The 27188-nt window shown below is 42.0% G+C and overlaps 1 protein-coding gene across 4 annotated transcripts in view; it reads right to left on the reverse strand.

Annotated features, from left to right (window-relative positions):
* MLLT10 (MLLT10 histone lysine methyltransferase DOT1L cofactor) overlaps positions 1-27188 on the reverse strand; it is a 127564-nt gene that overhangs the window by 68867 nt on the left and 31509 nt on the right. For all 4 annotated transcript variants that reach the window (XR_014494248.1, XM_083377983.1, XM_083377982.1 and 1 more), the window contains 2 exons: positions 19791-19894; positions 19335-19428 (listed from right to left, as the gene is read on the reverse strand). Coding sequence is in view for 3 of the 4 variants with exons in the window: in XM_083377983.1 (XP_083234109.1) it covers positions 19335-19428; positions 19791-19894 (198 nt within the window). In the remaining variant the exon portion in view is untranslated. The remainder of the gene's footprint in view (positions 1-19334; positions 19429-19790; positions 19895-27188) is intronic.

Below are 27188 nucleotides of genomic sequence, written 5' to 3' on the forward strand. Positions count from 1 at the left end.
GGATATGGAAATATTTGTAACTCTTTCAAATATAGCTCAAAATGCTATTAGCCAAACAAAATAAATATCTTTCCTTGAAAAACCATCAACCTTTTCTTCCATCGAAAGCTCTGTTTGCATGATTACAGGTAGTCCCCGAGGTACAAATCTAATTGAGCCTGCCCATTAGGCTCATAAATCAAAAAATTGTCAAATGAATTAGACTCAAATTTCACAAAAAATTTAATATTAAATTCATTAACTGAATCAAATGGTTTGGTAAATCAACGAAGATCTGACTTACTATTTACTCTGAAGGCTGCCTGAACTGAGAGATTTTTCCTACTGTTGCTGGCCTTTCCAGTCGCCTATCAGCTGTTTCCAGTTTGAGGAACTAAACTGCCTCCCAAGCAAGCCACAGGCTCTGCCTTTGCAACTGTTTTTTTTTTTAAATGTTTGTTGCTAGGCAGTTCAAGCTTCTTCAGAGGGGGTGGTGAACTCTCTTGATTGCAGTTGTCACTATAGTAATTAGCTTAAGTGTCTCCAGCCATGCACCCAGAGGGAGATGGTGGTGGGGTTTACAGAACTGTCAGCTTGCAACAGTAACTAAGATGGAAGGGAACTTGAGGTCATCTAGTCTAACCCACTGCTCTCACAAGAGAGTACTGTATTTCTGATAAATGCCTATCCAGTCTCTTCTTAAAAGCCTCCAGTGAAGGGACACCCATAACTTCTGGAGTTAGTTTAAATTTCAAACCTTTTTAAATTACCTAGACCCGTACCAATCAGGTTTCAGGCCCGGGTACAGCACGGAGACGGCATTGGTCACGCTGGTGAATGATCTCTGGCGGGCTCGGGACAGAGGTTGCTCCTCTGTCCTAGTCCTTTTAGACCTCTCAGTGGCTTTTGATACCATCGACCATGGTATCCTGCTGCGACGTCTCAGAGGGTTAGGAGTGGGAGGCACAGTTCTCCAGTGGTTCTCCTCTTACCTTCTGGGACGTTCGCAGTCGGTGTTGGCAGGGGGGCAGAGATCGACCTTGAGACCTCTCATTTGTGGAGTCCCTCAGGGATCGGTTCTCTCGCCTCTCCTGTTCAACATCTATATGAAGCCGCTGGGTGAGATCATTCGTGGTTTTGGAGTTGGGTATCACCAATATACTGATGATACCCAACTTTTTATTTCTACCCCAAACCACCCCAGCGATGCCCTCGACGTGATGTCCCGTTGCCTGGAGGCGGTCCGGGTCTGGATGGGGAGGAACAGGCTTCGACTCAACCCTGACAAGACTGAGTGGCTGTTCATGCCGGCATCCCGGGAAATTCCGATTATTCCATCATTGGCCATGGGGGGTGAGCTATTACCCCCCGTAGATAGGGCCCGCAACTTGGGGGTCCTTCTAGACTCACAGCTCTCCTTGGAAGAGCATATTGGAGCTGTGACTAGGGTGGCCTTTGCCCAGGTTCGCCTGGTGCGCCAGTTGCGGCCCTATCTAGACCGGGATGCCTTGCGCACAGTCACTCATGTGCTCGTGACCTCTCGTCTAGACTACTGTAATGCTCTCTACATGGGGCTGCCCTTGAGGTCCACCCGGAGACTCCAACTTGTGCAGAATGCAGTCGCGCGAGTTGTCTTGGAAGCTTCCCAATACTCCCATGTTACACCTTTGCTCCGCGAGCTGCATTGGCTACCGGTTGCTCTCCGGGTGAGGTTCAAGGTGTTAGTTATGACTTACAAAGCCCTTCATTGCATGGGTCCGGATTACCTACGGCAACACCTGCGGCCGGCGTCAACTTCCCTCCGTCCAGTGCACTCCCACAGAGAGGGCCTCCTCAGGGTGCCACCGATCAAAGAATGCCGATTGGTGACCCCCAGGGGGAGAGCGTTCTCTGTGGGCGTGCCAGACCTTTGGAACCGCTTACCGGTTGAGTTCCGGATGGCCCCCAACCTTCGCTCCTTCCGGCGCGATCTCAAAACATTCTTTTTTGAACAAGCTGGCCTGGTCTGATGGGATGGGGTTGGGTTTTTAAAACTAGTTTTAATTTTAATATGGATTGATTTTATGGGCATGATGTTTAATGGCTTTTTAATTTTTGTATTCGATTATTATTGTGTATTGCCCTGTTCACCGCCCTGAGTCCTTCGGGAGAAGGGCGGTATAGAAATCAAATTATTAAATTAAATTAAATTAAATTAAATTAAATTAAATTAAATTAAATTAAATTAAATTAAATTAAAAAACAAAAACAAAAAAACTGCCCCTGTTCAGCACAAACCTCTCCAGGCAAAATCCAACATGGAGTGGGGGACTTCCTTCCAAATGGAGAGCTCAAGCCTCGCCAGGCAAAATCCAAAAGGCTTTCTGCCTTTTCTAACAGTAGTATAGAACCAAATACAGTAGTACAGAACCAAATACAGGGCTACAGTATAGGTAATCTCCAAGTTACAAACGTTCACTTAACGCTTGTTCTAAGTTACGCAATCAGCACCCCCTAGTGTTTATAAGCAAGTCCCAAAATTACGAATATTGCAGCACCACGGCAGTCATTCGCAGAGGCTCCCCCCACTCCCCACAACCTCTTCCCCCTCCCTTCCTGCCGCCACTTGAGTGGGAAGGTCGACAAGAGAAGAAAGTCAGGATTTGTTCCACTGGCCAGTCAGGCAAGAAGTAGGTTGGGCGGGGTGGTTGGCTGGCTGGCTGGCTGGCTGGCTGGCTGGCTGGCTGGGGAGGGAGGTCATGGCCACTCAGCCGCCGCCAGCAGCTTGGACGTAGGTGCAAGGGGACTCTCCACATGATGCCTCCCTGCTCAGTTGAAGGCTGTGTTCCTGCCTTCAAGCTAAGGCCAGCGCATCTAGAACATCCAGGCCATGGATGGCATTGGTTCCAGCACCCAGCCGCTGACTCTGATTCCACGCTTTGCAAACCAAAGGAAACACTCCGTCTTCCAGAATGTAAGCTTCCGGGGGCCATGATCTATTTTGCAGAGTATTTGTGTTTGAACTTGCACAATATTACGTTATCCAGGAGCTTCCAATGTCGGCACAAAAAGCATTTCCAAGCTGACTCTCCTCTCCCTCAAAGGCAAAGAAACCGCAGCAGAAGGAAGACAGATTCTGCAAAGTAAGTGACTCTGGCGCGGCAGGAAGGAAGGGGGAAGCATAAGGTATCTTAGTGGGTCAGGGAGGCCTTGGGGGCCTGGTCCATCACTAGGCCCTCCATGGCCTTTCCCACCCTGAGATACCTCATGTGCACTTAAAGAGCAAGGGAGTGATCTTGCTTGAGGTATGAGATTCACACCCACAAGTTTTCAAGTTACGAATGGAATGGGCAGGCTCCGTTACACTCATAACTCGAGGACTACCTGTATTGTATTTTGGGGGGTAGTGGGGTAGAATAAAAGCTATAAGGTACAGTATATTGCACAGTACTGTATTTGGTCCTCTGCTGCTATGGAAAATACAGAGAAAGTAGATGGGAATGAGTTTAAGGCTCCAGACAATCCCAGGACATAAATAAAACAAACAAGTATAACTATAAAATGAATTAAAATAAAATAAATCTCCTAGATCACTAATAACCACCAAGATTAAGACAATATAGTATATAAAGCAAATAAAATGGTTATCTTACAGACGTACTGTATTGCAATGCAGCACCTTAAAAATTTTCTATGCATCCCTTCCCCTCTTTTTCATTGTACTATACAGTACAGTAATTCTTTTTTGCTAACTTCAGCTCATTCTGCCAGTTTTTATCTGCAGTTCTTTGCAATCTGAAAGTAGGAAATTGAGCAATGCCATGATTTCAAAAAAATGTAGTATTTAGACAAACTATCTACAGTACTATACACTAATCTCCAAAATAAAAGCAAGGAAACATAACATTATAGAATGCTTTGACCAAATGCATTTCTACAAGCAGTTTCAGACAAATAAAAACAAACTAACTTTCCAAAGTACAATTTAAAAAAAACAGAGCAGTTCCCAAAGTGATTATAAACAATACAGTACAGTACTACAAAGTAACAAAAAAGAATATTTTAAAATATTTACAGAAGTTATTCTAGCTCTCTAGGCCTCAAGCCTAGCAAGCAGCAGATCTTCCATGCAGCTTCAGGAAAACAAAAGATCAGTGCCAGCTGCAAAACTGACCGGATCTTGTTTGGCCATGTGACCAGGAACAACAACAAAACCCTTCCGGCTTCTCATAGCCCCGAACCATCCCAGGTAAGTCACAGAGTTAAATATGGCTGCAGCAGCAGCAGAAACTGAATTCAAGTCACATGGCTATTGAGGCCTCTTTTTGGTCATAATTTTGAATTTCTAATATAAGTACCCTTTCTGAATAAGTTTGTTTTTGTAAAAATTCACTAAATAAACGTTCGTACCTGGAGAATTATCTGTACTGATTTCTTGAAGATTCATGGAAGGATTACATAGCAAAAGCTACAGATGATTTTCCTCCAATCATCTTATTCCCTAACAGAGAATGCTTATACTTAGAAGCCTGCAGCTATGTAGTCATAAGCACATTTTTAAAAGAAATTAATTATCAATTATCCCATATATATTAGTCCCTGCTGAGAAAGAAAGCTGATGTTCCCATAAGGATGAGAATCAAATATTATGATCAATTAAGATTGTTCCATTCTACAAATGCATCAACAACAATATTGTTGCTATATTTAATAATATAAACCATAACTAATAATACCATGAACACTCAGGACATAATTGAAGCATATATTTTCTGGCTGTTAAATTTAAAATTCAGGTGAAGTCATTCATTGGAACTAGTAGAAGTACTGAAATAATCAGGCAAAGGATACAAAAGAGAACTATTCATGACATTTGGAAGTATATATCCCACACGTTAACTATGAGGAATCGTTATGGATATGTAACTCACCAGAGGACAGTTCGAAAAACATGACTTTCCAAATACATCTGGTTATATCCTTGGTTAAGGAAGCATTCTCAGGGGAGTAGACTTTCCAGATAAGGAACTCAGCAAGTCTGATAAGAATACTGACCAATGATAAAATAATATGAGGCCTTGTAAGTCTAATCTTGAACCAAAAACCTGAAAAACCCTAACCTATAGAAATGCTAAAATTGTCTTATGGGGTTAGAGACCAGGAAGCACAGAGATACTTGGCTCCACAGAAAAACACCTGGCATAGACCAGTCTACATGGCAGTAGCCTGGTACTAAAAATAAAGATTTATCTATATTCAAGTAGACAGTTTCAATTTAATGTCCCATCTGGATGCAATGTTGTGTTTGAACAATTCTCCATTACAGCCACATTTTGTATTTTAGTTTACATAATGTAAATTCAATATTTAGCTTTTGCTGTGAAATCTTCTTGGAAACCATAATCTCACCTACACTGACAACAAACAGAACTTTGCCCTGTGAACTCAAGCTACTGGTTGGAGAGCTCTGTTCCCTTTGAAATCAAGAGTATATTTATGACCATGCCTACTGGATTTATGATCCTTAAAATTACTAGCTAAATGCTTGCAGCCTGAGGGTTCCATAAGATACCTGAATCATGAATCAGCTTTGTCTAAACCTGAATATCATGTATTACAGCACTACAGTGGTAGTATTCCGGGTAATGTTCTCAATACCTAATAATAACTTATGACTCTCAGTATTACAACTTTAAGGACCTGCATACTGATATCCTGTTTCTGTGGCAATCTCTTAGGCAACAAATATTTATCATGTCCACAACATCTGTCTACTTGCACACAGAACAACCATTCTGTTATCAGAACCAAACCTATCTACAAATAGGTACCATGTAGTTCTGAATACAGTTTGCTGATGAAAATGGTTTCCACCATTACTTGCATCCTTTTTCTATAGTCAACAGAAATATGCTTGCAGCATTCAAAGAACCTAGTTCAATATTGCATTAGAAAGTTCATTTTCTCTTTAGGAAAGTGATTGTGAAACCAGTTAGCAAGCCAGCACTATTTTATGGAATGAATGAGACAAGCAGGAAACGGAAACTTTTATTTCCTCTGTGGAGTCTATATCATGGCTTTTCAACCAGTGGTATGGGTACCATCTGTGGTACATTGGCACCTGGCAGGTGGTACGCGACCATCCTAGAAAAGTGGTAGCGGGGAAGGGGAATAAGCTGAACCGGTGGCAGCACCGCACAAGCCTGAGCGAGAGATGGCTGGAGCTGCAGGGCTGTCAGGGCTCAGTGGAAGCGCCAGGATCAACGCTTCTTTGGGGCTGTGGGGGCTCAGCGGAAGCGCCAGGATCAGCACCAGGCTCCAGCTGGAGCTCGGCGCTGATCCTGGTGCTTCTGAGCCCAGAAGAAGTGCTGATCAGCTGGAATGTTGCAGCATCTCCAGGGTCTTGTGATTTACATTCAGATGCTTGGCAACTGATTCATATTTATGACAGTCACAGTGTCCCAGGGTCATGTGAAGTGACCAAAACCTGCTGCAACCACCCAGAATATGGGGGGAAATAAAAACCAAACTCCCCCCACCCCACCCCCAATGCCAATCCTCAACAGAAATGCTCACAACAATGAAAACCTTGGACAGGCGGAAGAGCGCTGCCGGGCAGGCAGGCAGGTGTCTTGCTCGGCTATGACTCAGGGGCACTTTTTTCAGTGCCATAGTAACTTCGAACAGTCACTAAGCGAACTGTTGTAAATCGAAGACTACCTGTACCTCATCACTTTTTTTTTTTGGCTCATCAAGTTTTTGACACCTTGTTAGGCGACTGGTGATATTCGATGTTGCCATAAACTAAAAGCGGTACAATGGGTGAAAAGGTTGAAAAGCCCTGGTCTATACTACCTATAGCCCCTCAGGTCGAAAGGCATCCCATATGCTACTGGGGAAGAGCAGAGGGCTAGTACTAGTAGCGCCAGAAAGAATGAAGCGACTGGGCCAAAGCCGAAATGACGCTCAGCTGTGGATGTGTCTGGTGGTGAAAGGAAAGTCCGATGCTGTAAAGATTTATTCTCCATAGGAACCTGGAATGTAAGATCCATGAATCAAGGAAAGCTGGACGTGGTCAAACAAGAGATGACAAGACTAAACATTGACATCTTAGGTATCAGCGAACTAAAATGGACAGGAATGGGTGAATTTAATTCAGATGACCATCAGGTATACTACTGCGGGCAAGAATCCCTCAGAAGAAATGGAGTAGCCTTCATAGTCAATAAAAGAGTAGGAAAAGCAACACCAGGATACAATCCTCAAAATGACAGAATGATCTCAGTTCGAAACCAAGGCAAACCATTCAATATCACAGTAGTCCAAGTCTATGCCCCAACCACCAGTGCTGAAGAGGACGAAATTGACCGGTTCTATGAAGCCCTACAGCACCTTATAGAACTAACACCAAAAAATGTTGTCCTTATCATCATGGGGGATTGGAATCTAAAGTAGGAAGCCAAAAGATAACCGGAATAACAGGCAAGTTTGGCCGTGGAGTACGAAATGAAGCAGGGCACAGCCTGATAGAATTTTGTCAAGAGAATATGATGGTCATAGCAAACACTCTTTTCCAACAACCCTACACATGGGACATCACCAGACGGCCAACACAGAAATCAGATTGACTATATGCTCTGCAGCCAAAGATGGAGAAGCTCTATACAGTCAGTAAAAACAAGACCAGGAGCTGACTGTGGCTCAGACCATGAGCTTCTCATTGCAAAGTTTAGGCTTAAACTGAAGAAAGTAGGGAAAAGCACTAGGCCACTCAGGTATGAATTAAATCATATCCCTGTTGAATACACAGTAGAAGTGACAAATAGTTTTAAGGAATTAGATCTGATAGAGTGCCTGGACAGAGGTTCGCAACATTGTACAAGAGGTAGCAACCAAAACCATCCCAAAGAAAAAGAAATGCAAGAAAGCAAAATGGCTGTCTGAGGAAGTTTGCAAATAGCTGAGGAAAGGAGGGAAGCGAAAGGCAAGGGAGAAAAAGAAAGATATGCCCAATTGAATGCAGAATTCCAGAGAATAGCTAGAAGAGATAAGAATGCCTTCTTAAATGAACAGTGCAAAGAAATAGAAGAAAACAATAGAATAGGGAGGACCAGAGATCTTTTCAAGAAAATTGGAGAGATGAAGGGAACGTTTAATGCAAAAATGGGCATGATAAAGGACCAAAATGGCAGGGACCTAACAGAGGCAGAAGAGATTAAGGAGAGGTGGCAAAATTACACAGAACTATACAAGAATGAGCTTAACGTCCCTGATAATCACAGTGACATGGTCACTGACCTCGAGCCAGACATCCTAGAATGTGAAGTGAAGTGGGCCTTAGAAAAGCTGAGCAACAACAAAGCTAGTGGAAGTGACAGTATTCCAGCTGAGCTATTCAAAATCTTAAAAGATGATGCAGTAAAAGTGCTACACTCAATTTGCCAGCAAATCTGAAAAACTCAACAGTGGCCACAGGATTGGAAAAGATCAGTTTACATTCCAATTCCAAAGAAAGGCAGTGCCAAAGAATGTTCAAACTATCGCACCATTGCATTCATTTCTCATGCTAGTAAAGTTATACTTAAAATCCTACAAGCTAGACTCCAGCAGTATGTGGATCGAGAACTACCAGAAGTACAGGCAGGATTTTGAAGAGGCAGAGGAACTAGAGATCAAATTGCCAATATACGCTGGATCATGGAGAAAGCTAGGAAGTTCCAGAAAAACATCTACTTCTGCTTCATTGACTATGCTAAAGCATTTGATTGTGTGGATCACAGCAAACTGTGGCAAGTTCTTAAAGAGATGGGAGTACCAGACCATCTTATTTGTCTCTTGAGAAACCTATATGTGGGCCAAGAAGCAACAGTGAGAACAGGACACGTAACCACTGATTGGCTCAAAATTGGGAAAGGAGTCTGGCAAGGCTGTATACTGTCACCCTGCCTGTTTAACTTATATGCAGAGCACATCATGAGAAAGGCAGGGCTAGATGAATCAAAAGTTGGAATTAAGATTGCCAGGAGAAATATCAACAACCTAAGATATGCAGATGATACCAATCTAATGGCAGAAAGTGGAAGAGGAACTAAAGAGCTTCTTGATGTGGGTGAAGAAAGAGTGCAAAAGTGGGCTTGAAACTCAACATTAAGAAAACCAAGATCATGGCATCCGGCCCTCTCAATTCCTGGCAAATAGATGGGGAAGAAATGGAGGTAGTGACAGAATTTATTTTCCTGGGCTCCAAGATCACCGCAGATGGGGACTGCAGCCAAGAAATTAAAAGATGCTTGCTCCTGGGGAGGAAAGCTACGGCAAATCTAGACAGCATACTAAAAAGCAGAGACATCACCCTGCCAACTAAAGTGCAAATAGTCAAGGCCATGGTTTTCCCAGTTGCAATGTATGGCTGTGAAAGTTGGACCATAAGAAAGGCTGAGCGCCAAAGAATTTAGGACTTTGAACTATGGTGCTGAAGAAGACTCCTGCAAGTCCCCTGGACTGCAAGACGATCAAACCTGTGAGTCCTAGAGGAGATCAACCCTGACTGCTCTTTAGAAGGCTAGATCCCAAAGTTGAAACTCAAATACTTAGGCCACCTAATGAGAAGGAAGGACTCACTGGAGAAGAGCCTAATGCTGGGAAAGATTGAGGGCAATAGAAGAAGGGATGGCAGAGAATGAGGTGGCTGGATGGAGTCACTGAAGCAGTAGGCATGAGCTTAAATGGACTCCAGAAGATGGTAGAGGATAGGAAGGCATGCAAACACAAGATGAAATTCCACTGACAAATACCCTCTATTTATCTTCCCCATTTATATCCAGTTGAATAGCTTGTATAAAGTCCTGGTATGACAACAGTTGAAAGAAGCAACTTGAAAATGCCATTATGTTAGAAATGAAGTACATGTGAACTTCTGCAGATTTTCTTCTCAAATAAGCCAAATAATTTATACATCATTAGAGGTATGTTCTAAGATCATCTATATTTTATAACTTCAGCTAAAGGAAGCTATATTGCACTTAAATCTATATCACACAATCAACCACCAGGGTAGCATTTTCTTCAAGCAATGCTGATAGTTAATTATGGAAATGACTTTTCCTTTTCACATTTCTTTCTACAGTTGCTCCTATCTATCAAAGTGACTGCTTACCTTCACTTTCATAAATATGATGAAAAGAAAGCATTAACCTAGGGTATCTGGAGAGTTTGGAGAACCAGAGGACTACTGGTATTCCTATCATAATATCATAATCTTATAAAACTATCCAGTATAGAAAGTTCAAAGCTGGAGCTGAATTTAAAATAACAGCTGTGATTATTTAATATTGCTCTACATCAAAGAAAATATGGTAAGTACATGAGCGATGAATTACCATTTTTAAAGCCCTGGGCTCAAAATCTTGGCAAGATCTGAAACAAACATTGAATTATGTTGATTATAGAACTAGCAGTTGTGTGAAGCAATATTCACAAAAGAAAAGAGCTCAATGATTCCATGGATAGCTTTGATTGATAAATTTTTGAAAGTGACGCATTCTTAACAACAGAGAAAGCAAACATTCAGCAGAAAGAGCAATGTATCCAGAACTGTTGAACTTGTAGTACATTTTTTAAAATCATGTGCACCAATTCACCCAAGGAATAACAGAGAAAAGAAAAAATGATAGAAATGAGACAGGAAATAAAATCAAATTAAATCAAAGCAATATTTGACAGATTGTATGAGATGAATGTTTCTGTCATGGTCAAAAGGAAGAAAACAAATCATGCTTTTTGGTTTTCCTTTTGTGTGTCCTTTTTAAAAAAAAGAATAATGAGATAACTTTTCAATATGGGAATGGAAACGTGTCTCCCATCAAAACGTGTTTCTGCTCAAGAATTTTCCAAATGGAACTCTCTGAAATAGATGCTATATACATTGTGCACAAACAATACAAAGAAAACATTTTGACACAGGTTTTTAGAAACAATGAACTGAAGACTAATATCCTTTACATACCAGAAATAATCCACTGAAATAAATCTTAATCTTAGTCCAATTTTTTCCAGTGCTCATTGATGTTTATTGTTAGTGCTTCCTGATCAGTTGTATTTTGAATTATCAGTAATAGTGCCATAGTACTAGCACAAATTATCAATATTTTTCTCTTTATTTTTAAAATGACAACTCTAATTTTGAAAATCAACTGCCTTTAATATTTATTGAAAATATACTTAACATCTAGATTGAATAAATGAGAGTATATAATACCCATTGTTAATACTCATGCAAGGAGGTAATAATGTAGGTTTATACTACATATGTGTTTAAAGAAAATGCATAGTGTAAAAGAATTGGGTCATCTTAATCTTTGAATTACAGTCTATCACATTAATGTAGGAAAATAAAGATCAACTGGAATTTGTAACATTTGGGTTTTGAATCGTGTAGTCGTACACTGGTGACTTATGTGCACTGAATTGTGTATATATAGGCAAGGTTCCTCTGCAAATGGGACTGTCATCTAGATCAGGGCTTTTCAACTGGTGGCACGTGTACCACCAGTGGTACTTTGACTTGTGGCAGGTGGTACATGACCTTCCTAGACAAGAGTAGTAGGGGAGGGGAATGAGCTAAAGAGATCAAAGGCTGAGGGAGAGGCAGCTGGAGCTGCAGGACTGTCGGGGCTCGGCAAAAGCCCCAGGATCGCTGCAGGGCTCCAGTTGATTGGCGCTTCCAGAAGAAGCGCAGAGGTGGAGGTGAACTGAAGAAAAGGGGGGGGAGAAGAGAGGATATAAAAGGAGGTGGTTTTGACGGGAAAGCGGAAAAAAATACAACAGGGAAAGAGAAGGGAACGGAGAAGAAGCTGTGGAAGGAGAACTCATCAGGCAGGGAACAAAAAGAGACAGAATAAGCAGCAGCTGTTGCTGAAAGAAAAGGTCTCCTGGTTCGTTTTTTCCAGCAGGAGAATGCAATCAGCACTGAAGTAATGAAAAGCCAGGAGTCGAGCATGTCAGAAAGGAGGTTGGTTTATTTCGGAAGCCAATGGGTTCCTGGTCAGCTGGCAGCTTGAATGGATTACCATAAGGATTTTTATACAGTTTTTACAGCATTTTGTAATTCAGAGGGTCGGTTTGTGTGCTTTGGTTATTGGAATATTTTAGTCTGTTTCACAAAGGCTAGCAATGAGTCCAAAGTGTTGGCTTTCATAGGTTTAATCCCTTTAAACAAATGTAATTAGTTTTACCCCCTTATCTTGAGTCTGTCTATGGCTTTTAGTAAGTTTTCTTTGTAGGTAAACAAACTTAATTTAAGGTTATCTGTTTTCGCAATTGCGACTCTTTTAGGCTCAGGTTGCTACATTGTTTAAAACTGAGACACGCCTGAGGCAGCTTAAACAAAAAAAACCCTGGAGTTTAGTGTTTTTAATTCTGGGAGGCTTTTGTGAGCCTTATTGATTGATTGATTGATTGATTGATTGATTGATGGGATTTATATCCCGCCCTATCTCCCGAAGGACTCAGGGCGGCTAACAACAAAACATATAATAAGTACAGAAATCAAGATAAAAATAAAATTAAAATCATCTGTGCAATAAATTAAAATTAAAAACTAAAAATAAATTAAAAATTATAAATATAATTAATTAAAATGCCTGTCAGTCCAGGTCAGCCTGGTGGAAAAGGAGTGTTTTGAGGCCGCGGCGAAAGGATTAGATTTTGGGCCATCCGAAGATCAGGGGGGAGCTGATTCCATAGGGCTGGCGCTCCCACAGAGAAGGCCCTACCCCTGGGGGTCGCCAGCCGACATTGCCTAGCTGACGGTACCCTGAGGAGGCCTTCTCTGTGTGAGCGTACTGGGTGATGGGAATTTGTTCCCGGCAGCAGATGGTCCTGCAAGTATCCCGGGCCTAAGCCATGTAGGGCTTTAAAGGTAAGTACCAGCACCTTAAATCTCACCCGGAGGGCAACCGGTAGCCAATGCAGCTCACGCAGGAGGGGTGTAATATGGGAGTATCGGGGTGCTCCCATCACAACCCGTGCAGCTGCACTCTGCACCAGCTGAAGTCTCCGGGTGGTCTTCAAGGGCAGCCCCATGTAGAGAGCATTACAGTAATCTATACGGGAGGTAACGAGTGCGTGGGTGACTGTATGTAGGGCATCTCTGTATGTTGAGCCAACTAGATGGTTCCGCCCCAGGCGCTTAATGGACCCTGAGAGGTTTCAGGCAGCGCTGGGGGCCCCACCTGCCTCCCCAGCTCACAGCTCGGCGGATGCCTTAGTGGAGGCCTGGGAAAGGACGGCCACGGAGGCACTTGACCGAGTTGTACCCTTGCGGCCCCTGACCCGGCGCAGATCCCAATGGGCTCCATGGTTTTCCGCGGAGCTCCGGGAGATGAAGCGTCGGAGACGGGGCCTAGAGAGCGTCTGGAGGTCCACCCGATCTGAATCCAACCGATTGCGACTAAGAACCCATATTAGGTCTTATCTCGCTGCGATGAGGGTAGCGAGATCTATTTCGCTGCCCTCATCGCGTCCGCAGATAATCGCCCGGCCGCCCTGTTTAGGGTGACCCGCTCCCTCCTCAACCAGGAGGTCAGTGAGGATCCCTTGCAGGGGCGTGCCGAGGAATTTAGTCAACATCTGTCGGACAAAATCGCTCGGATTCGGACCGGTTTGGACTCCGACTGGGCAATATCGGACGATCAGGACACGAGTGATCTTGTCGATGTCATCTGGGAGGAGTTCGATCCTGTGACTCCGGAGGAAGTGGACAGGATCATGGGGAGGCTGAGCTCCACCACATGTTTATTGGACCCGTGCCCTTCCTGGCTGGTTTATGCAGCCCGGGAGGGGACACGAAGCTGGTTCCAGGCGGTTATAGCTGCTTCTTTGAGTGAGGGCAGTTTTCCCGCCGCCTTGAAGGAGGCGGTGGTGAGACCTCTCCTCAAGAAGCCTACCTTGGATCCGGCTGTTTTGAATAACTTTCGTCCGGTCTCCAACCTTCGCTTCCTTGCGAAGGTTGTTGAGAGTGTGCTGGCGCATCAGCTCCCTCTGGTCCTGGATGAAGCGGATTATCTAGACCCGTACCAATCGGGCTTCAGGCCTGGGTACAGCACGGAGACGGCATTGGTCGCGCTGGTGAATGATCTCTGGAGGGCTCGGGACAGAGGATACTCCTCTGTTCTAGTCCTATTAGACCTCTCAGCGGCTTTCGATACCATCGACCATGGTATCTTGCTGCGGCGTCTCAGGGGATTGGGAGTGGGAGGCACGGTTCTTCAGTGGTTCTCCTCCTATCTCCTGGGACGTTCGCAGTCGGTGTTGACGGGGGGGCAGAGGTCGACCGCGAGGCCTCTCGCTTGTGGAGTCCCTCAGGGGTCGGTCCTCTCGCCCTTTCTGTTCAACATCTACATGAAACCGCTGGGTGAGATCATTCGTGGTTTTGGAGTTGGGTATCATCAGTATGCTGATGATACCCAACTTTTCATTTCGACCCCAAACCACCCCAGTGATGCCCTCGACGTGATGTCCCGGTGCCTGGAGGCGGTCCGGGTCTGGATGGGGAGGAACAGGCTTCGTCTCAACCCCGACAAGACGGAGTGGCTGTGCGTACCGGCATCCCGGGATATTCAGGATATCCCACCCCTCATTATGGGGGGTGAGTCATTACCTCCTGTAGATAGGGCTCGCAACTTGGGAGTCCTCCTAGATTCACAGCTCTCTTTAGAAGACCATATTGTAGCTGTAACTAGGGGGGCGTTCGCCCAGGTTCGCCTGGTGCGCCAGTTGCGGCCCTATCTAGACCGGGATGCCTTGCGCACAGTCACTCATGCGCTCGTGACCTCTCGTCTTGATTACTGCAACGCTCTCTACATGGGGCTACCCTTGAAGACCACTCGGAGGCTCCAGCTGGCACAGAATGCAGCCGCGAGAGTTGTGTCGGGGGTTTCCCGATACTCCCGTGTTACACCTTTGCTCCGCGAGCTGCATTGGTTGCCAGTTGTCTTCCGGGTGAGGTTCAAGGTGTTGGTAATGACCTACAAAGCCCTCCATGGCATGGGTCCAGAATACCTTGGGGAGCACCTGCAGCCGGCGTCAACTTCCCTCCGCCCAGTACGCTCCCACAGAGAGGGGCTCCTCAGGGTGCCGCCGGTCAAAGAATGCCGACTGGTGGCCCCCAGGGGGAGAGCGTTCTCTGTGGGTGCACCGGACTTATGGAACCATCTTCCGGTAGAGCTCCGGATGGCGCCCGACCTCCGCTCCTTCCGGCGCGACCTTAAAACCCATCTCTTTAAGGAAGCGGGCCTGGCCTGATGGGATGGGGTGGGTTTGTTATTATGACTTTAATTTTAAATTTGTACTATGGGCATTGTTTAATCATGTTTTAATAATTTTAACTTTTGTATCTGTCTTTTACATATTGCCCTGTTAACCGCCCTGAGTCTCTTGAGAGAAGGGCGGTATATAAATTAAATAAATAAATAAATAAATAAATAAATAAATAAATAAATAAATAAATAAATAAATCTCGGTCCAAAAAGGGGCGCAATTGGTATATAAGGCGAATCTGTGCAAATGCCCCCCTAGCCACGACTCCAATATGATCCTCAAAACTGAGTCCTGAATCTAGGAGGACGCCCAGATTGCGTGCTCTATCAATGGGAGGTAACATCTCTCCTCCTATAGTCAAAGATGGAACCTCTTGGACTAAACGAGATGACGGTATGTACAGCCACTCAGTCTTGGCCGGGTTGAGTCGAAGCCTGTTTTCTCCCATCCAAATCTGTACCGCTTCCAGGCAACGGGACATCACATCAAGGGCATTACTGAGTTGGTTCGGGGTGGAGATGAATAGCTGGGTATCATCAGCATATTGATGATATTTCACCCCGAAGCCACGGATGATCTCTCCCAGTGGCTTCATATAGATGTTGAACAGGAGGGGTGAAAGCACCGATCCCTGAGGCACTCCACAACTAAGAGGCCTAGGGCTTGACCTCTGCCCTCCTGCCAACACCGTCTGCGAACGGTCTGAGAGGTAGGAGGAGGACCACCGCAGAACGTTGCCTCCCACTCCCAACCCCTCAAGACGACGCAGTAAGATACCATGGTCGATGGTATCAAAAGCCGCTGAGAGATCTAATAGGACCAGGACAGAGGAATAACCTCTATCTCGGGCCCGCCAGAGATCATTCACCAGCGCGAACAATGCCGTCTCCGTGCTATGCCCGGGTCTGAAACCTGATTGGTACGGATCTAGATATTCAGCTTCCTCCAGGTTCAAAGGGAGCTGTCGTGCCACTACGCTCTCAACGACCTTCGCAAGGAAGCGAAGGTTGGAGACAGGACGGAGTTGTTTAAAACAGCTGGATCCAATGCCGGTTTCTTGAGGAGGAGCCTTACCACCGCCTCTTTCAAGGCGGCAGGGAAGTACCCCTCACTCAGTGAGGCATTGATAACTGCTAGGAGCCAGCCTCGTGTAACCTCCCGAGATGCATAGACTAGCCAGGAGGGACACGGGTCCAACAAACATGTGGCGGCACTTAGTTTCCCCATGATCTTGTCCACTTCATCCGGAGTCACAGGATCGAACTCTTCCCAAATGTACTCGGCCAAATTCATCGTTTTCCTCTCGTCAGATACTGCCCAGTCAGAGTCCAGACCAGCCCGAATCTGAGCAATTTTGTCCACCAGATATTTACTAAATTCCTCAGCACGTCCATGTAGGGGGTCCTCTCCCGTTTCTTGCTTTGCGCTTGATTCTTGTGTCTTCAAGGTTACAGTGAAGGGATTTGTGTGTATGTGCGTGTGTGTGTGTGTGCGCGCGTCTATTCTTACTACACTGTGGAAGGAGAGAAGGCAGGGAGGAAGAAGAGGAGAGGGAGAGAGGAAGAAGGGCCGACCAGCCAGCTGATAGTGGTGCATATTAATAAATATGGATAAATTCATCATACGTTTGTCAGTGCAAAGGGAAGGTGATTCAGCAAAGGAACTGCCATCAAAGAAATTAAAACTGGTAATTTTTTTCCTTTTTTCTACAGTTTGTAACATTTTATTAGATTATAGAATAAAATACAAAAATATAAAAGCAAATAGCAGGACAAAGGGGGGAAGAAAAAGGGGGGAAAGTGAGGGGGAGAAGGGAAAAACTTCCTCTGTTGCAGTAGAAGGAAGCATTAACATTGGACCTCAACTTTTTACTTTTCCATAATATTATAAACTAGCCATTTCTATAATAACAAATGAATCTATTCAGTAAAACCCAAAATCCCCCTCTTTTTTTTTTTACTCATCAAGTTTTTGACGCCTTGCTAACCACTGGTGGTATTCAAATATTGTCATATCCTAAAAGTGGTACAATCTGTGAAAAGGTTGAAAAGCCCTGATCTAGATGCTGAATGTCTTATTACTTACAGCCTCAAAATAACTATATAGAGCCAGACTAATGCTTGGTAGGAAACAATCTGTATGCAAAAGATATACAGATATCATGACAAGTCTATATCTGCAAAAGTCTTTGCTAATGGTCTTCCCTTGATACTCTATGGAAGCATGTTAGATTCTGATGAAGCAGGATAGAAACTGAAGCTTTTGAATATTGATGTTAAAGTCTGAGAATACTATGGAGACAAAAAACAACAAATGGAACATAGAACAAATCAATCTAGAGTTCCCAGACATGGAATAAATGACCAAATTACTATATTTTGGACACAATCATATGAAGACCAGACTCTTGATAAATCTATAATGAGAAAGATAGAAGGAAAGAACAGAAGAGGTGACTGCTATTAAGGTGGATGGGCTCATTTATAAGGGCAACTGATGCACCACTGGAAGATCTGAAGGGCCAGGTGGGAGAAGATAACCTAAGAGAAAGTCTATCTATGTGTTTACTAATAGTTGATACCAATTTGATGAAATATAATCAATATTTATCTACATAAAAAGTTAATGAAAATCAAATTGGATAATGAAATATATTAAATGCCTGATCCAAATATAAACTGAAATAAATATCTTCGGCCAGCAAGGCAGATGAAAACAAAATTCAAGCTAAGGAAAGAGAAAGATTATCAAGAGTGATGACAGTGCATAAAGTGAATTCCAGTAAGAAAAATTAACCACAGACCTGGAAATAAAGGATGCTGTAGGAGAAAAAAGGTGCAATATGGATAAATATCAGAAATGTTGGAAGATTCAAAACCAGAAAAAAGAAATATCAAATTATTTTAACTTTTAATTTACTATTGCGATAAACAGAACCTGTGTATACAGCACAAATATTGAGTTCTATGTATATTGCTTATATAGTTTCATTAAGATCCCAAGACCATTCCAGTTCCATATTAAAATAAACCACTATTACTTAAATAATAGATCTTCAGAATACTTTTACTTTGGCTGCTAAGGATCATGCGCTTTATAATTCCTCATCTTTTATAGCAGATTTTCACATTTTCACAGCAAAGGCAGAATAAAAGCAATGAACATCAAACTCATAGAAATCAATCGTGACAATTTAAATATTATTTGAAAAAAGTACAAATTAAGAGAGTCTGAAATTACAGTGGTACTTTGCTACTCCTTAATTGGTTCTGGGAGGTGCAACGAGTACCAAAAATGAAGAGTACCAAACAAAATTTTCCCACAAGGAATAATGTAATGAGTAACAAGGCAATTGAGTACCACTGTAGAAGCAAATGTAGCCTTATCCCTTACATTAAAATGTAGGACACAATTGAAAAAAAATGCAATTAGACATATGATTGATCCCAATTTATAAATCTGTAACAATACTTACAGATTTGAAATTGTTATTTGAAAATTGTTTTGAACTCTCAGAAAAGTCAATTCTCATTAAAATATAGAATATATCATAAATATTTACATCCAAAAATACTACAAATAGAATTTCTAAATAAAAACAGTAATATTACAAACACAATCAAGAAAATAACAATAATTCTAAGGCAGAAAAACTAGGAAAAGCAAAATAAAATACTTTAAGCAAAAAACATATTCGCTGCAAAATTGTAAATTCTGATCAGACAGATTTATAAAACAAACAAGTTCAGTCAATCACAAAGAGACAGTTATCTCTTCAAGCCTTAATGCTGCATAGAATCTGACACAAAATTATGGATATTCTTCAGGATACTTCCAAAATGAAAACCTAACTCTCCGTTGCATAAAATTGGAGAATCAAAACTACAATCTTTAAATATTACAATGCACTGAATTTTACATGACTATTAAAATCCACATTTACCAGTTCACAAGATTAAATTTTAACCACTACTTTCTATAAATGTGACCAGCCCAATAGAAAAATTATGTATTTGTGAAATGTAGGAATTGCAATGTTGAATTCAACAAGTTCTTACCAGTTTACTGAAATGGTATTTACAGTAACCACAGTATTGGACGTTGTCTGCACCGTTACCTTCTTCTTCACAAAGAAGTCCTGCAAACTGTGCACTGAAAGAGACAAAATGAAAACAAAGAAAAAATAGGAAGTGTCAGCTACTGAAAATTGCAAACATGGCTGCTTAATAAAATTTTACAATCCAGTTATTAACTGACCTTTTAATTTGGAGCAATTATGCTGGAAAACTAATCAATAAAGTATCTTTATGACATGTAGAAGGAACTTAGCAATCAGATTTGGAGGATAAAGGCAAAAAAATGAGATTTTCCTGAGATAGTGCAACAGTAAAATAAATCTATTATATGTAACCAGTCTGAATAACTCAGGTGACATGTGGCAACATATGAACACTTTATTTATCTAGGCAATAAAGAGCTCAGGAAAAAAAGACTGTCCTTTCTGTTTTACTTACCATGTTACATGGAAAGCTTGACGACATCCATGTTTATTACAGGTCATGCAAGCACCTGAGGCTGCTTTGCTTTCTCTGCCTTGCTCTTCACATATATAACATGTCTATTGGAAAAAATAATACTGCAATAAATATGCAATTTGCTTTAAAGCAGGCTAAAACATGACAACAAGAGTAAAAACTGAACAGTCCTTCTGTTTTCAGATATGTTACTTTACACTGAATGCAGTTCAAGTTCAAGACCTTTAAAGCCCTTAATGGCATAAGTCCTGATGAATTGATGAACTAGGACAAACCCATCCTTTTCATGCTGACAAAAATGGACTACTTCTCATTGGTCAAAGAACTCTGACTATCGGGATCTAGAAGAGCCTTCTCTGCTACAGCGGCTGCCCTTTGGAACATCTTACCCTCTAAGTTAAAATCTGCCCCCTCCTTCAACAAGAGGCTAAAATCCTAACTGCTGGGTGACCTGGGACCAAATAGTGGAGTTCCAGGCTGCAGGTGGCTGCTGTACTGATGGCAGACTCCACTCCCCCTCCCCCCACCTTGCAATCTGCTCTCCAACCATCCATCTTTTTGGTTATCAAATTGATGTATTCTTGGTGTGTTCTTTTTCACTGTTTATTTTGTTGTTCTATTATTTTATTTCTATTCTGTTTACATTTCCTTTCAGTTTCTTCCTTTTTTATTATGGTAAGCCACCTAGGGTAGCCACACAGCAAGAAAGGTGGCAAATAAATTAAACAAATAAATAAATTTGTAGCTTATGTAAATAATTTAAGAATGAAAATTTGAAAGATCCTCTAAGAATATGGTAAGAATATAAAAGTATTGTTCAAATATTGGAACTGTCTCAATAATATACATCTCATTTAATTGTTTCATTACATGAACAATAAATACTGATTGTAGCAGGCAGCATTTTTTTCTTCTTCAAAATATGTTACATTTCCATTCTAACACATAATTAGATATTCGTTAAATACTTTATCTCTTTACATTCTTCTTGATAGTATCTGATTAATCTATATATAATTTATTAAATTTAAATAAACACTTGTGCCTACTTCTCTGATATAAAAATCTGATTTATAAGGAAGTTTGTCAAATATCATAATATGAATTTGGACAGTTGCAGGCCTACCCTTACGAACATGTAAGTAATTATTGGGAAGTACTGTAGTAAAGGATCAAGATGTAATTATGTTCCTTGAGCATATACAAATACCCCCCTAAGTTACATAGACCAACATACTAGAAACTCAATTTAATGCAAATGTAGCTAAGATGCACTAAAGTCTCCATGTACATACAATGCACTGTAATACAGTAGATGAATACCCAATGTATGCAAAAATTGGATTGTACAAAGCTTTCTGAAATAAAATAACATAATCAGAGAAGTCCTGTATGACTATGCTTGTTGTCTAAAACTGAACAATTCATAAGAATATAAGAGATTTGTTTGATCAGACCAAGAAAGCATATAATATAGCATCCAATTTATCACAAAAGCCTATCAGACCTCTATGGAATGATCCATAACTAAGGCATAAGGGCAATAGCCATCTCTTATTACAGGTAGTCTTTGACTTACAGCCACAATTGAGCCCAAAATTTCTGTTTCTAATTTGTTAAGTAAGTTTTGTCCCATTTTACAACCTTTCTTGCGACAGTTGTTAAGTGAATCACTGCAATAGCTAAGTAACACAATTGTAAAGTGAATCTGGGTTCCCTCAGACTTTGATTGTCAGAAGATCACAAAAGTGATCACATGGCCCTGGGACACTGCTACCATCATAAATATGAGTCATCCAAACTTTGATCACGTAACCATGAGAATGCTACAATGCTCGTAAATGTGAAAAACAGTCATAAGTCAAGTTTCTCAATGCTGTTGTAACTTTGAACAATCACCAAACAAATGGCTGTTAGTCAAGGTCTACCTGTATTGTTGCCACCTGTTTGTGTTTGTTATCTTTAAAATTCAAGCACTCAAGTTGGCATAGAACTGATAAGAACTTGTTCTTTGAATTTAGGGGAGAGACACTCACTTTGCAAAGTGCTTTTCTTTTTTGCCTTATATCCCAATTGTATAAATACTTCAGACAAAGTGAACAGTATTGAGGGAAGGCTTAAATTTTTTTGTAGGATACAGGAACAAATGATACATAAATTCAGTATATGTGATGCATCAAAAAGCAGCAATAAAAGACATTGTTTAAATGTGAGAAAATACAGACACCCTTTAAAAAATGTTGCATTTTCCCTTTCCCCATTTGGGAATGTTTCTTTAATACCTGCAACATTCAGGAACTCCAGAATAAGTTCCCTGTTGTTTGGTTTATAAGCCGTCTTATGAATAGGCTAGTTTTTCATATATAAATAAAAAATGGCTTTGGCTAAAAAGAAAATACGGTTTCCCAAACCAAAAGAAAACATGAGGTCATGCTAAAATGCTAATATCATTTTTATTAAAAGGCCAATGATGAAGCCTAAAATTCCAGGTAACGTAAGTAATAATTTGAAACATTATCATAAACTATTATGAATAGTTGCCATGAATAGGCTTTTCCTTCCTAAATTTAATCTTTCTCTGCCAGCTAACCTGATGATCATCATTGCTTCTTCTATGCCAGGGCTTTTCAACCCTTTCACCCATTGTACCACTTTTAGGATATGGCAACATCCGAGTACCACCAGTCGCCTAGCAAGGTATCAAAAACTTGATGACCAAAAAAAAAAATCGAGGTAGTCCTCGACTTACAACTGTTCGCTTAGTGACTGTTTGAAGTTACAATGGCACTGAAAAAAGTGCCCCCTAAGCCACAGCCAAGCAAGACACCTGCCTGCCCGCCCAAGGTTTTCATTGTTGTGAGCATTTTTGTTGAGGATTGCCAGCAGGGGTGGGGTGGGGGACTGTTTGGTTTTTATTTCCCCCCCCCCCCATGCTGTGTGGTTGCAACAGGTTTTGGTCCCTTCCCTTGAAAGGGAGACCATTGCCATTTTGCTATTCTCTACCCCCCCCGCCTGACCCCAAGAATAAACTTACATAATAGCCTCTTCGGAGAAGATACCAATTTCACTCCCCCTAAGCACCCTGGATCAGACCCCCACATGGTTGTTTTCCCTTGCAACCCCCCCCTTCACTAAAGATCCCAGACCGCTTATTATAAGCCTCTCTGGATTCCTTCAGCAACGTAACCGGCACTTTGGAGCTGGTATTCTTGGGAAAGAAGTCAGTCGTGTGGGGGGGGGAGGGGGCGGAAACCCAACCGATTCAGGCAGAATTTTTAGTGGCTTTAAGAGCGACCTATTGAAACCGCAGGACCTCACACCACAGATTGCACGGCTCCCCTCCTCCACTGTTTCATCCAGTGGGGTGGGGAGGGAGTCAGGAGAGGCGGCAGCGGCGTGTTCGGAGGAGGGCAGCCCGTGGAAGGCGCAGCAGGTGGAAAAAGGGCCGGACGTCCCTGCTGCGAAAGAGTGGGGTGGGGAGGGAGTTGGGTGAGACGGCAGCAGCATGGTCAGAGGAGAGGAGCCTGAGGAAGGCACAGCACGTGGGAAAAGGGCTGGACGACCCTGCTGTGAAACAGCGGGGTGGGGAGGGGAGGGAGTCAGGCGAGGCGGCAGTGGTGTGGTCAGAGGAGGGGAGCCCAAGGAAGGCGCAGCAGGTGGGAAAGGGCCCACTCACCTTTCCAGCACAAGCAATAGGACACAGTCCAACTAGAGTCCTGGACTTCAAAAGAGCTAATTTCAATAAACTTAGAGAGAGTTTGGGAAGGATTCCATGGATGAGAATCCTCAAGTGAAAAACAACTCAAGAAGCTTGGGAAATTTTGAAAAACGAGATAATAAAAGCCCAGTCTAGCACAATACCACCAAAGAAGAAAAATAACAGCTCTCAAAAGAAACCAACATGGCTGCATAAAGAACTCTCTGATAAATTGAAAGACAAAAAAGACAAGTATAAAAAGTGGAAAGAGGGGCACATAACTAAAGCAGAATATCAGCTAATAGCCCGAGCCTGCAAAGATGAAGTGAGGAAAGCTAAGGCTCAAAATGAACTAAGGCTTGCAACAAAAGTCAAAAATAACAAAAAAGCTTCTTTCAACATGTAAAAAACAAGAAAAAAGTCAAGGAAAGGATTGGCCCATTAGTGGGAGAACGTGGCAAGAAGGTGACAAGCAACAGGGAAAAAGCAGAACTATTTAACTCGTTTTTTTGCATCCGTCTTTACACAAAGGGAAAAAACAGCCCAACCTATTAAAAACAGTACCGCAAAAAACAGATTAGAAACACAAGTTAAGATAAGCAAGAAAATGGTAAGTGAGCACCTGTCCAACCTAGATGAGTCCAAATCACCAGGACCAGATGGATTACACCCCAAGGTTCTCAAGGAACTGGCAAATGTGATCTCAGAACCACTGAACTATATCTTTCAAAGATTCTGGAGCACTGGGGAACTAGCAGAGGACTGGAAAAGAGCCGATATAGTTCCCATCTTCAAAAAGGGGAAAAATGGATCCAGGAAATCTGGGAAGATTCTGGAAGCCAAGCAACGAATCAGCGAGCACCTAGAGGCAAGCAAAGTCGTTACCAGGAGCCAGCATGGGTTTGTCAGGGACAGTTCATGCCAGACAAATCTTGTCGCATTCTTTGACCAAGTGACAAAATTAGTGGACCAGATGAATGCTGTGGATATAATTTATTTGGATTTCAGTAAGGTATTTGATAAAGTAGATCATAACCTACTACTTGATAAGATAGAAAAATGTGGGTTAGACAGCATCACCACCAGATGGATTGATAGCTGGCTGACCGGCCATATTCAGCATGTAGTCTTCAATGGAACTGCATCTACATGGAGGGAAGTGAGTAGTGGTGTTCCCCAGGGCTCTGTTCTGGGCCCAGTGCTCTTCAACATCTTCATCAATGATTTGGATGAGGGGATAGATGGGGAACTCATCAAATTTGCAGATGAAAAACCAGCCATTTGCCACCTCACGTGTTGCACCCAATGCCCCTGCCAAGAGGGTATGCAATAAACCGGGCAGAGGTAAGGAACCTGTATATCGGTACCATGGGTCAGATCCCCCCTGCCCCATAGGCTTTGCCTCATCAGAGGCAGGTCCTCCGTGCAGGCCCTTAAGTAGGACTTACTTTCAGGGGGAGGGGTTATATTAGCCCCCCCAAAAAATAAGCTGAGGCTTACTTTCAGGGGTGGGTTTACGTTTGGGGAAACATGATGGTAGATGAGTTAGTAATATTTTATTCTAACAGAATCTTTTAAGTCTGAAAGTACAAATCTCTCAACCTCGTTTTTAATTGCTGATCAATTAGGGCATGTTTTTCCTAAGTTTCTTTATGTGTTAAGCCACTGGCGGCATCTACCTCTGTTGTCTGATAGTTTCCTAGGCAGCATCTCTTCCCCTCATCTCTCAAAATCATTTCCACATAATGTCAATGCTCTCTTATGGCAGCATGTGACAGCCACTCTTCATTTAGCCGTTATCTTGTTAATGCTAAATATACTGAACATCTGGCTGGCAGTGCGATGAACCATAATAATATTTGAATACCATTGGCATTAACAAAATCACCATCAATCTAGCTTTACTTTGAACAGTTTACATCCTGCAACAATTCTAATACCATTAAACAATATCATCTGCCTATTCTAGGTCTTTGGAAAGGACATGATAGGTGGATAACAATGCCAAATCCAATCTCAATATCTGGCAGACTTTGCAACCAATCATCATCATCATCATCTCATCTAATTTGCGCCACATCCATTCTCTGGAAAAAATTATGGTAGCACTATAGCACTGGAAAAAAGCTACTCTTTGAGTTCTGACCTGTTATTTGATTTGTTCTGATTAATTTCTTAGATTTTTATCAAATTTTTTCTCTAGAACTGGAAGCAACTAATGTGGGAATTTTTCAAAAAAATTTCCTCATGTCATCAACCTGTGCTAGGAGAGAATGACAAGTTTCAAGTCCCTCAATGATTCTCCATAGCTGAATGGAAACATCACTGAATGAGAGAAGTGATCCTACCGCACAGGAACAGTATGGCAAATCTCCTCAAAAAGCCTTCTTTGAATCCAGCAAATTTGGAGAATAATTGTCTAGTCTCCAAACTTTAGTTTATAGGCATTAGAACTTCTGTCACTAAATTAAATGGATCATCCGGATTCTTTCCTGAGTCAGACACAGATATGGAACAGAAACAGCATTCCTGCAATCTGGTTAATAGCTTTTGTTAGATTGTCCCTCTTGATCCTTTTAGATCTCTTACCTGCTTTTAATGCAAATCAACCATGCAAACCTTCTGGTATGCTTGTGAGAATTGGGGGAGTGGCACTATGCTTCAGTTACTGTGCTCTCATTTAAGTGAGCAGTTTCAGCTGAAGGGAAACAAGTCCATCCTAGCAGTGACTCCTTTGCAGGCTTTGTCTCTTTCACTCCTATTCTTTAACAACCACATTGAAATTGCTAGGTCAGATTTTGCGTAAGGTGCCATCAAAATGCTGATAATACCTGCTACACATAGAGATCTAAAAACTATGAGGGATTGGATGGAAGAAACAAAATTGAAATTCTGGAATGATGTAGGTCATGTTTATTCAGAATTTAAAAAGGTCCTTGTTGACTTTGTTGTTATTCTGGATACGGTAGCAAGCTTCCTAAAGGAGGAAATCCGCAACACAAGGGCTAGTCTAGATTCACAGTTAAAGGGGGCTTTTGCCCAACCTGTGTTTTATCTGCAGTAGAAAGCTGTGGCAACAGTCATCCATGTCTTTAGAATGGCTTATAGTGATGTCGTTTGCACGCAGTTTTTTAGAGCTATTCAGAAACTAAAACACACCAGAACACAGTAACCTACTTTCAGGTAAGGAGCAGCCATTATGCTTAGATAACACCAGCACTTGGGATGCTTCACTGGCTCTCCAAGAACAATTCAAAGTGCCAGCTATCAACTATAAAGTCCTATATGATTTAGCATCAAGGTATCTGCAGACTACTTTCTCTTACACATAGGAGAATCAACACATTCAGATTCCTGACTAAGAAACTTAGGAGATTTCCCATGTCATATTGGGAAGGAAGTACGGCAATATAGTTTGTTCCTACAGAATACCACATCCTCAAGAATTTGGATGACAATCTTCTTCATGGTCTTTAGAGTGCTCCAAAAAAAACTGTTCTAAACCATTGGGCAATTAATGGTGCCACAGTGGATGTCAAAGGGAGTAATTATTAGTTTTTATTGTAAATTTGCTGAATTAATATTAGATTGTTTTCAATCCTATCTTTATTACTTTATTATTACAAAAGGAACCCAAGGTGGTAAACATACATTAATACTTTTTCCTCCTCTTATTGAAA

Source organism: Vipera ursinii (genome assembly GCF_947247035.1).
Source record: "Vipera ursinii genome assembly, chromosome: Z".
NCBI classification, from domain to species: Eukaryota; Metazoa; Chordata; class Lepidosauria; order Squamata; family Viperidae; genus Vipera; species Vipera ursinii.